General features: G+C 35.2%; 2 protein-coding genes across 4 annotated transcripts; both read right to left on the reverse strand.

The window, feature by feature from the left end:
- Positions 1-553: 553 nt before the first annotated feature.
- On the reverse strand, positions 554-3745 carry ankrd39 (ankyrin repeat domain 39). Of its 3 annotated transcripts, none has more exons than XR_007828222.1 (6): positions 3671-3745; positions 3357-3466; positions 3164-3267; positions 2860-3063; positions 2534-2731; positions 554-1949 (listed from the first exon to the last, which is right to left on the reverse strand). XR_007828222.1 is itself a non-coding variant. In XM_051116466.1 (5 exons), the coding sequence occupies exons 1-5, from the start codon at positions 3703-3705 to the stop codon at positions 2585-2587; spliced, it is 600 nt and encodes a 199-aa protein (XP_050972423.1). In that variant the 5' UTR covers positions 3706-3745; the 3' UTR covers positions 554-2584. The 3 variants fall into 3 exon arrangements, 1 of the variants encoding a protein (XP_050972423.1); XR_007828221.1 differs by having other exon boundaries at positions 554-765; positions 943-2731; XM_051116466.1 differs by having other exon boundaries at positions 554-2731.
- Positions 3746-6538: 2793 nt separating this feature from the next.
- kctd9a (potassium channel tetramerization domain containing 9a) lies at positions 6539-15372 on the reverse strand. The gene is made up of 12 exons (XM_051118049.1): positions 15185-15372; positions 14566-14687; positions 14321-14364; positions 14033-14129; positions 11950-12008; positions 11703-11831; positions 11361-11428; positions 10125-10220; positions 9884-10033; positions 9684-9789; positions 7848-7981; positions 6539-7745 (listed from the first exon to the last, which is right to left on the reverse strand). Exons 1-12 carry the CDS (start codon positions 15230-15232, stop codon positions 7629-7631), a joined length of 1170 nt encoding a protein of 389 aa, XP_050974006.1. The 5' UTR covers positions 15233-15372; the 3' UTR covers positions 6539-7628.
- Positions 15373-16675: the final 1303 nt, after the last annotated feature.

Below are 16675 nucleotides of genomic sequence, written 5' to 3' on the forward strand. Positions count from 1 at the left end.
GTTCATGCTAAAACACACATTTGTGAAGTTATTTTCTGTGCAAATAGCTGTCATTAAAAATATGTATGCTTCTGAAAGTGAATGTGTTGTAGTTTAAGTCAGATTCCAAAGTTTTCCAAACATAGTAATGAATGGCTTTTTGTGGCCCCTGGTTGTTTAAGCCACTGCTGCGGCGTCCAGATCCTTCGTCATGAATTTCTATGGCTAAATTTCAGGAGTGAGAGTGAACTCATCCAGGAAGTTACAAAACACTCAAGAACAACATGGAAAGAACTGCAGGCATCACTTGCATCGATAAAAGGCCACTGTTCATGACGAGGTGAAAACAACTGCTTACCCAGAAGAATATTTAGGCTTGTCTGATTTTTGCAAATCATTCCTTAACGTTTTGAAGACAGGGGTCCCGTTACATTAGTAACTAATACTTTATGCTTTATAAATAGCAGTCAGTTGTATAACTTGGGAGTTACCTCTGAGCACTATGCAAAACAAACAAGGAATATTTGCCAGTTGGATGGCCAATGTCTATAAGCAATTTATAAGTTTTCTTCAGAACTAGGTCTGTGCAGATATTATACAGGAACAAGAACATCTGAATGTTGCAAGACTTGACAAATTTGCCATCAAAAATTATTTTCGATGAAAACACTCAATTACAACAAATTAATTTCAACTAGGGCATCTTTTGGTTTACATAATTCAAACAAATAAACAAATTAAAACATTAGGGAATATTTCAGGAGGGAATGAAAATGATCCAATGTACTGTAAAAAGAGAACAATAGAAAATATCAATATGGTAACTTACCAAACTGTGTTGTTTATAAAAACGTTAGGATACTACAAAAACACAGCTAGGCCAATATTATTTAAATTCAATAAAACAGCAAAGCACATATTTTATTAGAAACGAACATGTTAGAGTTTACAGTTGTTACTCACCTTTTGCTATAGTCACTAGACGAATAACTCCGAGATTTCACTCCGTTCTTCGTTCGACTCGCCCGAAGATCAGTGAAAATGTGACGAGCGGTGGTGCCTGTTACTCTTGAAGCTCGTCAGAACATTATTTTCTAACTCACTCCTAACCATCTTCCTACCAAGTTCGTCATATTTTTTTTTGGAAATGACACCCATTAATGTTTACGGGTATGAAAAATAATAAATAAGTAAAAATCATTTACCCTGTCCCTAGCCCGGATACAACTATAGCCGGTGTAGTTTAAAAAGATGCTAAAGATGCTAAAACAAGTATGAATTAGAAGTAAAACGATAAAGAAAAAAATAAATAAATAAAACAGCAGCAACAACAACTAAAGAATATGCATATAGTTCTGAAACTTACATCTGAAAAGGCATCAAATGTAATCAATGTAATCAATTTACTTAAATGAGATTATCAGACAACCAATAATAGCAACAAATACAGATTGACACCTATAGAAGATATCAATGTAGAATGAAAGAAGGTCATTAAAGAAGAATTAACTTACAGATGATGCTTTTACAAATACAAAACAATGGATGGCATCCAAAGATTAATGAGAAGCTAAGTGCATGAAAAATGTATTCTAAACACTGAACTAAATAAAGGCTAAAGCTATTTATTTAAAATAAAAATAAGTTCAAGACCCACTCGTCCTGTAGAGGTATGTTATAAATTGTACGATAATAAATATATTTAGATTACTGCAATAAAATTTAACACAAAATCACAGTGAAAATATGAAACATATTTTTGGTGAACTACTCCATCATACCCCTTTTTATATTTTATAAACAAATACAATTAATCACAAAATATGTGTGTCCACCTAGAAATGATTGAAATTAATAATTAGATCTAATCGGCGCCGATAGCCTTGTAAACTGCGCGCCGACATACAGCGCTCCGGGCGTCCCGTGTTCGAATCCCGACCCGAGGACCTTTCCCGATCCCACTTTACTTCCTGTCAATTGTGATTTAAAAAAAAAAATATAGATCAGATAAACTTGGTGTATGGTTGTACCAGTATGGTAGCACATTAACATCCGAGCTGGGTAAGTTACTCTAAAAAGTAATTAGATACTAGCTATAATTAACAAATATTGCTCCTAAGCATATTTACAGACTCATGTCATCATTTGATGTAATAGCCACAACCACACAAAACACGCTTTGCACTGGATTACCCTTTTGCTCTGCGGTGACAACTGTATTGTTATGCACTGTAACTAGTTTATACAAACAAAACATTTTAAAACCCATCATCTTAAATTTCAAGTATCTGGGCATGTTATTTAAATTCTTCCGAGGCATCAGTCCTGGGTTTCCTTATAAAGTGTTGCATTAACAGGACTCTATCTCCCTCTGCTGGCGAAAACATAAAGCACAGGCTTCCTAATAAAGGCTTTTTGCACACATTTGTACCCAACCTTGGTCAATGCAAGGTTTCCTCCATTAAAAGTGACCTTTAAGACTAACCTGAGCAACTATGCCTCATTCCAACCAAAAGACACACTGATTTACAAGGCATAGGTTTTGAAAACGTACTTCATATACTTTCACGAGAAAACCAAAAGCATTGCAAGCTGTAAGATCAAGTCATTTAGGTCTCAGGAACTCCCAAACATTGTCATTGTCCGGGCATAGATCGAAAGATGTGTGTGATCTTCGATTTCTCACATCCCGTAAGGATGGAAAGCGGTTCACCAACAGCTCACAAACTGCGAAATGCTTCTGTTCAGCAGCCTGTGTGCACATACAATCACAAACACACTCAGAAACTAGCATCAAATAGCCTGCTGCTTGTAACTAACATAAGTTCTACTTTAGAAAAAGCACTTTTATCAAGAATTCATCATGCTGAGCAGTAGTACCTTATGAAGTGCTGTCGATCCATCATCATCAGTCAGACATGGATCAGCTCCACGGTCTAACAGTAACTTAAGCACACTGTAGTGTCCGCAGTAAGCCGCCCTATGAAGCGGGGTTGCCCCACCACCGGTCTGGACGTTCACACAAGCGCCACAGTCCAGGAGTAACTCACACACTGACAGCTGACCGGCTCGACTAGCGTAGTGCTGCTCCGAAGAAAAAGATGATCTGTAAATGGGTTATGCATTATGAAATTATCACAATTATTCATATTTGAATTCATGGTGAATTAGAAAATGAACAAACCAAAGCAGTGTAGTTTGCCTGGTCCCTTATATTTGGATCAACCCCTTTTTTAATAAATGCCCTGACTCTCTCCCCATCGCCATCCATTGCAGCTGACCATATACCTACAAACATAAATTCACATCCTCTGATATACCAATATGGGGTGACATGATGATATATGTAAACATACAAGCAGGTAAAGTTACTATACCTCTCTCAAAGTCCATCTCTTCCAGAGTTTGATGGACGCTCGGTGCTGAGCGATGGGCACTACAGGTGCATTGATTTCCATGGGAATCCATCCAGTTTATTTGGTATGAACTGTATTAAGTATCATAGATAACGTTACATCCAACATACTTCACATGAACACTAGTGACAATCACTTCAGCAGTTATTCACATTTAACTGACGAACCAGGTTATAATGAACAATCGACACTTTTGCGTTTTAAGTAAAGGAAAGCGCTCAAATTTCGATTAACCAATTAATTGTTTCTGTTTGTGTGTATGAAACTGTCTTTACCTTACAGAGATGGGAAAAAGCGGCTGTGAAGACATGTGCAACTTCTGTATACAACAAACGGACGACCTTTCAAAATAAAAGTCCCACATCCTTCGGATTTTGGATGGGCTGGACTGGGATTAGTTTTGAGCTAATATTGTGTTTTTATTCCGTTTTAGTAAAAAAAAAAAAAAGAAGATATGTTTTGTGAGGACATATGAGTATGCCGTTTGAGTGGCCACATTATTTTGACAGACAAACAAAAAGAGAAAAAGGAAGACAGGCAGAAGACCTTAATAAAAATACTTTCTGTACACTCAAAATAATACTAAACATAACAAGGGAATATTCAAGGATTATTATCGTAAACTCTATTCAGTTCAAGTTTATAGCGCTTTTCACTATACAAATCGTTGCAAAGCAGCTTTACAGAAAATTAAAGTTTCTACAATATATTTAGTAATAACTAGCAGTGATGGGAATAACGGCGTTATAAATAAACGGCGTTACTAACGGCGTTATTTTTTTTCAATAACGAGTAATCAAATTAATTACTGTTTCCCCCGTTACAACGCCGTTACTGACAATAAAATGTGGCGTTACTATAATGTACTATAATATACTGAATGGATGTGCAGCGTACCTGTATTTGACGAACCGTAAACTCTAGTGTGAAGGCTCACGATTCGCCGTCGCTTTGTCACATACACGCAAAGAAACATACAGAACGAGAGCCTTATATACCACACAGAACTGACACGCTACATGTAAACGATATTTTTTTGCTGTATTTTCCTGTCAAAATAACGGCGTTCCTTAGGAATTCTTCAGCTTTTAAGAACTGCCGGTTTCTCCGGTAGTAGGCGGAACTAACGCGCAAGCGGCAATCTCATTGGCTGGCGCTCTCCTATTATCAACCCCTGTTTTGATTTCAGCAAATCAGTTTGAGCGAACGCAGACAACGTGATTAATATTCATGAACCTAGCAGCTTATTAATCCATAGTGCGGTTTATATTGTTATTAGTAGTAAAATTCGTGGTAGTTTTGTTATCTTTTCAGTATTATTTTAAGTTTTTCCCCCTTTTTTATAGAAACATTAAATTATAAACAATATCTTAAGGACCATCACCAGTCCTAGGTTCAGTCAATATGGCAAATATGCATTCATACATGGTTATTCTAAAGTTATAACTCAAGTTTAATGCAAACGTATAATAATGTTATATTATACTTGACTGACTGATGCTAAGTGTACATTCAGATTTTCAAAAAAGCTGTGCCATTAAGCTTTATATATATGGTGAGTAAACTAAAAAATTCATTAAATATTATTTAAATTTCGTTCATTTAACATATTTAATACTGAAGGCATCCAAGTTATTTTACATATTTGAAACTTAAAAAAAAAAAAAAAAAAAAATCATACAGTAGTTACTTTCCCTGGTAATTGGTTACTTTTATAATGATGTAACTCAGTTACTATTTGTGAGAACTAACTACAAACTAAGTACTTTTTTAAAGTAACATGCCCAACACTGCTTACTAGTGGTGACTATGTCAAGTTGATGTACATATTGCAGAGATGTATGGTAAAAATCAGTTAATGACGATCAAACAGACAATGAACACTATTAACAATAATGAATTTATGTTGCAATCAAACTTGTAGCAAAATTCGGTAGTACTGTATGTTGTTTCAGGGTTGGCATCATCTGAGGTCCTCTAAAAGGTTGGCATCATCTCTTCTTAGGTGTTCTGGATCCAGACTGAAGCTTGTGCAATTCCTAGTTACCACAGGATGTCAATCGTATGGCAGAAACAGAGGAACAAATAACTCTATTAACTCTATTGACAGGATCTATGTCATGCCGTTGAAACCACAGAAAATAATTTAGTTCCTCTACTTACTTCCTTACCCGAAGTTACAGTATGTAACAGTATGTACAGTGTGTACCCTGAAGCTTTCTCCAGTCTCAATTAAAATATTAATCATGTGGTAAGGCAACATCAAAAAGCAGTTAAATTCCACCCTCTGAGTGTCTGTCAGATATGAGTAGTGTATGTATCTATGTGCAATAAAACATACATACATACTTATATATTTATATATATATATATATATATAGAATTTTAAAGAATGATTGATAATTAAAACGAACAAAGCTGTACAATTTTTTTAAATAAAGTTGAAATATTTTAAATATTTTAAATATTAACTTTAAGTGAGTTTTAAATTAATTTTTTAAATAAGTTTCTTATGCTAATCAATGATGCATTTGGTGGAAAACACAGTAGAAATAATAATAATAACAACAACATGAAATATTCTTACAATTTAAAGTAACTGTTTTGTGTTTTAGTATATTAAACTGAGTTTTCAGCCACCATTACTCCAGTCTTCACTGTCACATGATCTTTCAGAAATCAATCAAACACATAAATAAAGACAGACAACACGAGTTTGATTATAACAGTCTATTTATGGAAACACACTTCCGTAATAGAGTGCAACAAAGTTTGGTAAAGAGAGAATAGGTAGATCCTCCCCTGCACCACTTACATAAATACAGCCTGATACATAAATAAATAGCTAGCACCCTTGCCACAAGGGTCAGATATACATAGAGAATCACACTTTAAGTGCAAAAGTCTATTTTGATTGCCTTCATTGAATTGCTAGAGTACCTACAATAAGGAAAAATAACAGCATGTTGTATAACAAGTAACTCTGAGCCACTGTCAGAAATCTCTGACCGAGATGGTTAGGTTTGGATGTTTCAACCATGCAGCAAATAATCCAGGTCAGCTGATATTATAATGCAATAGTTGAGCAGCACTAAGACCTAAGTTGCATTTCATAAATGTGCTACTTTGTCAGTCTTACGCAATTTTTGGATACGTCTTAATTTAGTGCTTCATATGTTTAAAACGTTAACATAAAGTAGGACGATACTGATGAACAAACGGAAAATCGTGACAAACATTAAATAAGGAAGCACTGAATTTGATAGTGACATGAGAGGACAAAATTTTTGGTGTGGGTTGGTCACTTCAACATTTCACTTCAATTAAAACAAGATTTAAAAAATGGGGAAAATAAGAACAGTGACACATTTACACATACACATACAATATAGTGATATTATAAACCAGCATATTGGCACCACTGGTTAATTATTGTGCATATTAACCTATGGCTAAGTGTTATTATTACACAGTTATTAAAGATTAATAGGTGTTGCAAAAATGCAGCAAAGCGTGGTTTGCATTTGGTTGAAATCTGCATGACTGCACGGATTCAAAAACTAAAAGTGACTTAAAACTAGAACGGGTTGCATGGGAGGTAGATCAACGACAAATGGCAAATCAGAAACCAAAACAAACAATTTGGTTTACATGTAAATGTGAAAACAGAATATGTAAGTGCTATATGTTTGTGTTGCATATCTGAAACAAGACCTGTCAGTTATATGAGATGTTTAAGATATTTTTCATATTTTATATACAAAAAGCTACTATGAGTTTGTTTTGCCTGCAGTAAGATGTGCAACAGTAAGCCTTATCATAAACTGCCTACAACTGATTGATAAATCTAAAATTCTACACATATATTTGGTTGTACTGAAATGTTGACTTCATTATTTGAGACAAACACAACATGAAACATACATTCGGTAAAATCGAACAAAAGTTCAACTCGATGCATAAATAAAAACAAAACCAAAAGCAAGAAGTTTGGTTTGACAAACGGCATTTTCAAATATTTGGATTCTCTACTTTAGCTATTTTTGGCCAAGACTACAGACCCTGGATGTGCACTAGTGCATGAGAGTAAAGCTCAAAGAGAAGGGGTGGGCGAACCAAGTGCTAGTATTGCATACGGTTTCACAGGAGCGTGAAACGTAAAGGGGGGGTCGGGGTAAGGGAGAGCTGTGAAGCTGGCTGGTGAGGTTGCCGGGCAGGGAGAAATGTAATTGGTTATCTCACGCTTTGGGACATGTGCAGTGGAGTCAGCATCTCCTCAAAGATGGCTCCTTTAACATTTGAACCACGCAGGTTGGCTTCCTGTAGATCGCAGCCTGAGAGATCACAGTTCTGCCCACACATGAAAGAAAACATTTGGTTTTGTGTCATTTTTTGAGTGTTATAACATCAGGAATGTGGCTAAATGCCACAAAATCAACAGTGCTGTCTCACCTCAAGATCTGTGCCGGCTAGTGTAGCACCACGCAGGTTACAGTTCTTCAGCTTAGCATTCTTCAGCGTCGCCACGCGCAGATTTATACCAGTCATCTGACTGCCCTCCATGTCTACTCCTTTCAGATTAGCCCCTAAAAGTGCACAGTGAATACACTAATTAACCAAACACAAACAAAAAACATCACACTGCAACATTAATGTGGCATAATTTTCATTTTCATTTAAAATTTCACAGTTCTCAGTACCAATTTCACTACCGTAGCAAAAAAGTATCGTAACTACTTCAACGTATATATTTTTTTATTTAGCTATTTGAAAACATGACATAAAAAAGCTAATAGGGTTAATAAATAATGGCGATATCAATGGACTTTAAAGGAAATCAGGTAAATGAGCTAGCTGTTTTTATTGTTGATGTTTTATTCAATTGTTATATATAAATGTTAGTCAAAAGAATAAAAATAAAAAACCTTTATATATCAATCCACATATGTGGTGGATATTGGTTATGATCATCTGTAGTGTCTACTCTGAAGGTATCTTGAGTAAATCAGCTTCATATTTAATGAGACATATTCAAAACGCGTGAACCGGTGACCTGTTTAGCAGAATACGGAAGTCTGCTGCACATAAACCCTACTATTAATGCTATTAATAATTATAAGTATTGTTTCCAAAAAAGCAAAGATTGTGGAAATTGTCCAGAATTTTTTGGTAAACTTTTGGAAAATTTCAAGAATTTTCAGAAACTTCTGGAAATTTTCTAGAATGTTTTTACCCATTTGCAATCCATTTATGACAGCCACTGATATACAATATATAAGCCATTTATCAACAATATATAAATATGTGACCCTGGACCACAAAACCAGTCATAAGGCTCAATTTTTTTAAATTGACATTTATACATAATCTGAAAGCTGAATAAATAAGCTTTCCATTGATACACAGTTTATTAGGATTTGACCGAAATGCAACTATTTGAAAATGTGGAAATGTGGAAATGTGGAAAAAAAAAAAAAAAAAAAAAAAATCAAAATATTGAGAAAAATCATCTTTAAAGTTGTCCAAATTAAGTTTGTAGCAATGCATATTACTAAATTAAGTCCAAAATTAAGTTTTTATATATTTATAGTAGGACATTTACAAAATATCTTCATGGAACATGATGTTTACTTAATATCTTAATGATTTTTTGCATAAAAACTTTGTGTATTGTACATATTGTTGGCTATTGCTACAAACATACCCATGCTACTTAAGACTGGTTTTGTGGTCCAGGGTCACATATAATATACAGTAAATCATTCATTAAAACATTAGCATGTAACCTTCAAGTACTGTTCAATTATGTCAGAAATTGCATTAAAAGATTAATTACTAGGTAAAATAGCTCTGTATTTATATCAGACGTGCTGCATTGGTAATTTAGTGTGAAAAGATTATTTTATTAAAAACAAAAATGAACACTAATTTTATATATAATGCCTTTTCAAGTACTTTTCAAGTACCTTTTCATAAATATGGCTGTTTTCAAGGGTTTTCCAGGTCTTAAATTTCAAGAAGTCAAATTCAAGTACTTCAAACACTCTAAGCACCTTGCATGAACATTGTGTTGATGTTTTTTTACGGACAGCTCACACAACTACGGGAATGTCTGAAAGCAGCCTCCTTTCAGCTGCACCTGGATCAACCCTGTACTACTGCTATTGATACATTTTTTAAATTTAAATATCGACGTGGTACTGGTACTTTTGATAACAGTCGCAATGAATAATGTATGTCATTTTATTTATAAAGCTAAACAATGGCTTCTGCATGCAGCAGTTTTACCTTCTAGATTGGCCTTGAGCCCAGAGGGATCCTCAAAGTTACATCCTTTCAGTGACGCTCCCTCTGCATTGGAGCAGAGCATCTTTACACCCTGAAGATTAGCACCCTGGAAAACAAGCAAGAAAGTGAGAAAGCAAGGCTTTATATTAGTTCAAACAGAGGAAGAAGAAGAGATTAAAAACATGTTTTGATCAACTCACATCCAGGTTGGCTCCAGATAAGTCAGCTCTCTCCAAGTTTGAGCAGCACAGGTTTGCATAGGTGAGATTGCAGCGACTCAGATTTGCCATCTTAAAATTGATATAGCGCAAATCCAGTCTAGAAAGGTCCGCTCCACTAAAATTAAGACCCTGACACGGATAGAGGGGAAAGACATCTTAATGCAACATCAGACTGAACTAAAACACACATTTGAAGAATTCCAAAACAAATGTTTTCTACCTGACAGCGTAGCTCTGATTTGGTTGGAGTAGCCAGCAGAAACCGAACAAATTCCTTCCGTGAGAGTGGAGAGTGGTCTTCAGGTGGATGAGAATTCTGCATGTCATAGAAAAACAAAATGAATTAAATAAATATATGCATATACAGAACCTTTCAAATGCTTGGGAGCAGTAAGATGTTTTATTTTTGGGCATTTATTCAGCAAAGAATTCAGCATTGAATTTATCAAACGATGTTACAATGCTACAAAAAAATCATACTTTCCATTCATCAAAGAATCCTGAAAAAAGTATCATGATTTCCACAATAATATGAAGCAGCACAACTGTTTTCAACATTGATAATAATCAAAAATGTTTCTTTAGCAATAAATCAGCATATTAGAATGATTTCTGAAGGATCTTGTGACACACTGCAGTAATGATTAAGTCGCATCTGAGACTGAAAACTACTGCGTGCGACTATGAAAAAATATTCAGGAGCACCAGTGCGAGTGACCCGATCAGCATATTTGTGTTTGCACTGAGAGAAGCTTCAAAGGTTTCTATGTGTTTTTGCAACACTAAGTAATGCATCACAGACATCTCATGAATCCTTTCATAAACAAAGCGTAGAGAGAGTGTAAATAAGAGATTCATTGTGCAGTGTAGAGAGTTTAGTTGATTATAATGGAACTTTGTGAGATTGCGATGAACTAAGATGAGTGACAGCTTTTAATGATTTTAAGGGAGTTTGTAAATAAGATATTGAGTTAATACAACAGTTAATAAACAAAAAGTTAATATTAAGTGACTTACATTGTCTGACTATAACACTATTGTCTGATTTTGCTCTATTTCGTCGTGAAAAAAACAAGTCACAACTGAGCCGCTGCGCATCTCCATTCAAACACAGCGGTGTTTAGTTTATGAATGAATGTGTTTTTAAACGAATCTAGTGAGTCAATGATTCAGTGTCCCATTTATAAAGACAGTCACTTGCTTTATTCCTGAATGAATCAGCCGTTCGAACGAATCAAATGAATGAATGATTCAGTAATTAAATCAGTGATTTGCCGCCACCTACTGGCAGTTGTAAGTTCATTTTTAAAGTATATTTTCAGTTATTTAAATCATTTAATATTTTTACATTCAAAATTTTATATTTAAAACATTAATCTCAACATGAATTTATGAATTTGATTGCACTCATGCCACCTCTGAGCCTCATTAAACATGAAAATACACCTTTTATTACCTTAATGGCAACTTCTAGCTGTTCAGCCATTTGCTCTATTCCAAAGAATCGAGCTTCTTCCAGTACTCCTATAAAACATAAAAAAGAAAACATTCCAATAACTACTCAATGAAACTGATTTGGGATATGTATTTTATCATGTTACTATTGGTGTCTCATTATAAAAAAGTGCCTTGAACTGCAGCGACTTACCAACGTTAAACTTACTGCATTAATCTTCACCCCAGGCTTGAGTGTACAGCATATCTAATATACTAACATCTAATATCTAATGTATATCTAATAAACTAGATGGGAACCATTGTCTGAAAATGCATTCGGTAACATTTAGATGTCACTCACCAAGTAAATTTATTCCTTCATTGACAATAATCTGGCCGTGCCGCAGGTAATTCAGGATGGGCTCAAAGTACTCTGGGCTGCGATCAATGAGGTAAGCCCCTCGCTCATCCTGCTTATTACCCCAAACATCTGCAGATCAAGAAAAACTCTGATATAACAGTGCTACACACTGATTCACAACCTGATGAACTAGCAAAACAAACAATGCCTGAATCAGTCAGTGAGTGAACATGAACTATAATCTTACCCTTCTCTCTAAACATGTGTGCCAGCATGCTGTCAGGCTCCTTACTCACAAGAGTACTCCTTAAACAAGATGAAACAAAGAGAGCAAACTTTATTAATGACATAGACCACTAAGCATCTGCAGACTAGTGTTATGTTCACATTATTTATATACTATTAAAATACACTAACCAAAAATATAAACACTTTAGTTTTTGCCCCCATTTATCATGAGCTGAACTCAAAGATCTAAGACTTTTTCTATGTACACAAAAGGCCTATTTCTCTCAAATATTGTTCACAAATTTGTCTAAATCTGTGTTAGTGAGCACTTCTCCTTTGCCGAGATAATCCATGAACCTCACATGTGTAGCATATCAAGATGCTGATTAGACAGCATGATTATTGCACAGGTGTGCCTTAGGCTGGCCACAATAAAAGGCCACTCTGAAATGTGCAGTTTTATCACACAGCACAATGCCACAGATGTCGCAAGCTTTGAGAGAGCGTGCAATTGGCATGCTGACTGCAGGAATGTCCACCAGAGCTGTTGCCAGTGAATTGAATGTTCATTTCTCTACCATAAGCCATCTCCAAAGGCGTTTCAGAGAATTTGGCAGTACATCCAACCGGCCTCACAACGGCAGACCACGTGTAACCACACCAGCCCAGGACCTCCACATCCAGAGAGGTGATGTCAACATTATGGATCGAGTAGCCCATGGTGGCGGTGGGGTTATGGTATGGGCATGCGCATGTTATGGACAATGAACACAGGTGCATTTTGTTGATGCCATTTTGAATACCGTGACGAGATCCTGAGGCCCATTGTTGCAGCATGATAATGCACGGCCCCATGTTGCAAGAACCTGTACACTGTACAAGTCCTGAAAGCTGAAAACATTCCAGTCCTTGCATGGCCAGCATACTCACCGGACATGTCACGCATTGAGCATGTTTGGAAGACAGCGTGTTCCAGTTCCTGCCAATATCCAGCAACTTCGCACAGCCATTGAAGAGGAGTGGGCCAACATTTCACAGGCCACAATCAACAACCTGATCAACTCTATGCAAAGGAGATGTGTTGCACTATGTGAGGCAAATTGTGGTCACACCAAATACTGGCTGGATTTCAGCCACCCCAATACAGTAAAACTGCACATTTTATAGTGGTCTTTTATTGTGGCCAGCCTAAGGCACACCTGTGCAATAATCATGCTGTCTAATCAGCATCTTGATATGCCACACCTGTGAGGTGGATGGATTATCTCGGCAAAAGAAAAGTGCTCACTAACACAGATTTAGACAGATTTGTGAACAATATTTGAGAGAAATAGAAAAATAAGTGTCAGATCTTTGAGTTCAGCTCATGAAAAATGGGGGCAAAAACAAAAGTGTTGCATTTATAGCTTTATTTTTATTTTTTTAATATATATATATTTTTTGTAATTTTATCATGTGCTTCTTTGTATTTAGCTTTAATTATTTCTTATTTTGATTTAATTTACTAATTTAATTTAAACTTTTTAAAATTTAACTCATTTATTTTTCATTTCTGTTTAAATTGTAATTGTTTTAAAAGTTTGTGTGTAATATTTATATTTTATATGATTATATAATATATTTTATTTTATAATATTTTTATATTATTTTATATTTTTGTATTTTATTTACAGCTTTATTTCAGCTAATGAAAACAATTTTAATACTTTCACTTTCAGGTAACAATAACAACAAAAAATGCTATTTTACTTTAAAAATAAAAAATTCCCATTTTTGGCTGGCTAAGCCATATTCAAAACTGTTAAATAAGTGATGTATGTACACAAACTTTATATTGTAATCTATATTATTATTTTAATCTATATTAGTGTACCAAACATGATTATCCAATGATAAATTTGAGTATCATCATACTGCTGTTCACAATCTGCAGATTTTACTATGGTTATGACTCTTTACTAAAAACAACTTAACCGTTTTCAAAAAGCCTTTTGGTTTATTTCCTCTCATATATTTTTGTTTCGATTTTAATTATAGATTAGAACTTAATACTTCAATGAATTTAAAGCTAATAAAACAGCAAACTCATGGGGCATGTTTACCTAGTGGTTGTAAAAAGCCGCCCACCAATATTCAGCGTCAGCCAATCAGTGTGGGATCCTGAGATGTCATCTGACATTTTCCCCTGACTCTGAGGGTCTAAAACACAAACACACTCATAGTTTTACACACTGACCTAAAAGCACATTCTCAGTTTCACTGAACAATAAAAAAATACATTTTAATATTTGTATGAAAAGCAACTTTGTTATTTGTTTGTGTTCACTGGGAATCTCATGACCCTGGCGTTCCAGTGGCAAAAAGTGGAAAACAAAATGATGTTGACTCACCAATGAAAGCGTCTCCTTCTGACACGTACAGCACATCATCATCTCTGTGGAACATGTAAACAATAACCAGTCACTTCATCTGGCATATTACCTCTCATTTACTTATCCCACTCAAGAATCAAGTACAAGGCTAACTGTAATCAACTCAAAGCAGATCAAACTAAAAATAGCAATGTATTTTATCAATGTTTCCATCATTGTCTTTCCTAAACAATCCAGTTTAAAAAAATGCCATTTCAACACACCTGATGAGAGCAATGTCATCTATGAGACCACCTTTCCCATTATATAGGTTACAAGCCCTGATTCCCAATTTATTGCTGGCGACTGTCAAAAGATCAGACAGAGTCCCATAAACAGCTACAACCTGCAAAAGTAAAAAAAAATATATGATGAAGCCATTAAAATTGCAATGTTTGCAATATTTTCAATATTTTTTGTTATTATTGCAAGCATGCAAGTCTGAATGGATAAGGTGAAGTCCATATTTTTATTTTGCATTTTAAATATTATTTAACAATATTTTAACTATGCATACATCAGAATAAAAAACATAAAATTAATAAATTTAATAAACGATATGGACATTTATTGGTAGTGTCAGTACAACACAGAAACTGCGATAATAAACAGTCTTAAAATAACAGTAAAGCAAGCTCTTTATGTGGCCTTACCCATATCGTCAGGAGTAAATGATACCTTGAATCTTTAGAGTGGCACGCTATCTAGCTAGCTTTTTGTATCTTTGCTAAATAAAGTGAGATACAGTAACAGAAATGTTTCATGCATTAACAGGACATCACTGTCCCCTAAACACTTACTGGAGTTGGGCAGGCTAAACGTGCACTGCGTGTGTTCACTCACCTTGCCATTTTTGGAGGTTCCGTTGACAAAAAGCGTCACCCTTCGCATGCTTTGTTTACACTAATAAAACGTATTAACTGTACAAATATTAGTAAATTAGTATCTCCCTAACTTATCTATGTATTAAACTAATACCTACGTAAAGGGAGTAGGAAGAGCCAACCTAGCTACATTGTACCAAGATGACGAAGCGGCTGTCCAATCAAAACGCGAATACTGTTACCGACCTCGACGATTGACCAATCAGAGGACGCGTTTCATAGACCGGGCCTGGAGTTCGGACCAATCGAACACAATTGTGGTGTTGGACTCTTTAATGAAAAACTTGCCTGGTGAGAAAGGAATTTTGACGCAAGGGAAATGATTACCTCAGTTACTGTGGGCTGCTGTAGTCAAACTACTCATTCATTATAAAGCCGTATATAGAGCTGCGGGTTCAGCTGTGGAAGTTTCAGTCTATGACAGACTGTAAACAAACTGTCAAGCCGAAGTTGTATTGCAAAACGAATCCCACATTTTCAATTCTGTAATTTATATATAATTTAAAGTCTCTAAAAAATAAAAATTACAAATTATAATTATATTTTTTTGTGCAAACGGATTATGGAAACGTTTTCAGTGGTTTCAAATGATGTAGACGTGTTAAGCCTTTCTTTCTACACTAGGGGGCAGAGTAAGCATATTTTTGGCCAGCTGATTTTTTTATTCTTACTTATCTTTATTGTCCTTAAAAAGGCAATTCCTCATGTAGACAGCAGTACACACACACATGCAGCAGCAACTCAACACAACAGCATACATAAAAACACATATTTATAATAAATCATTTAAAAACACAACTGCAGCAGGTACAAAGGAATTCTTGTATCTATTTACACACAGGGAGTTTGCATCTCATTACACAATGGATGGGTGACATTAGAAAGGACTAACTGGCCCTTCTTAGTCACCTTGTGTTCATAAATTTGTGTGATAGTCCTTAAATCAGTCCCCACTATCTTACTACACATTCTAACTATACTGTTCAACTTACCCCAGTTCTTTACATTCAAATTGCCATACCAACAAATAATAGAAAAACGTAAGATAGGTTCGATAAAACATAAGAAACACAAAAGAAACACCCACATGAAAAGTTCAAAGTTTCCTCAAAACATACATACGTTGAAGAGCCTTCCCTCTAATCATATCAGTGTTTGCCTCCAATTTTAATTTACCATCCAACACAGTGCCTAAATATTTGTACTCCTTGACCATTTCTATCTGATGTCCCTTAATGGCAACAGGCTGCAAAGGTACAGAGTTCTTCTAACGGAAATGAACAACTTTTTAGTTTTAGAAGCATTAATATTTAAAAACCATCACACCATTGAGTAAAATGATTTACCACTGGACCATGACTTCCATCTGACTCAGTGAGGAGAGACACAATCACAGAATCATCTGCAAATTTAATAATGTGCCTTCTCTCAAAAACACTGCAACAGTTAT

This window comes from Labeo rohita, chromosome 8 (assembly GCF_022985175.1).
Source record: "Labeo rohita strain BAU-BD-2019 chromosome 8, IGBB_LRoh.1.0, whole genome shotgun sequence".
Classification (NCBI taxonomy): Eukaryota; Metazoa; Chordata; class Actinopteri; order Cypriniformes; family Cyprinidae; genus Labeo; species Labeo rohita.

Excerpts from the sequence above, each read along its gene's own strand:
- ankrd39 (XM_051116466.1), bottom strand. The coding sequence starts at position 3,705 with ATGTCTTCACAGCCGCTTTTTCCCATCTCTGTAAG. Across the intron at positions 3,467-3,670 it reads CTTTTTCCCATCTCTGTAAG|TTCATACCAAATAAACTGGA; the intron begins GTAAAGACAGTT and ends TACTTAATACAG. Across the intron at positions 3,268-3,356 it reads AGAGATGGACTTTGAGAGAG|GTATATGGTCAGCTGCAATG; the intron begins GTATAGTAACTT and ends TTATGTTTGTAG.
- kctd9a (XM_051118049.1), bottom strand. The coding sequence starts at position 15,232 with ATGCGAAGGGTGACGCTTTTTGTCAACGGAACCTCCAAAAATGGCAAG. Across the intron at positions 10,221-11,360 it reads AGCTAGAAGTTGCCATTAAG|AATTCTCATCCACCTGAAGA; the intron begins GTAATAAAAGGT and ends TATGACATGCAG. Across the intron at positions 7,982-9,683 it reads GCTCAAGGCCAATCTAGAAG|GGGCTAATCTGAAAGGAGTA; the intron begins GTAAAACTGCTG and ends GTGCACTTTTAG.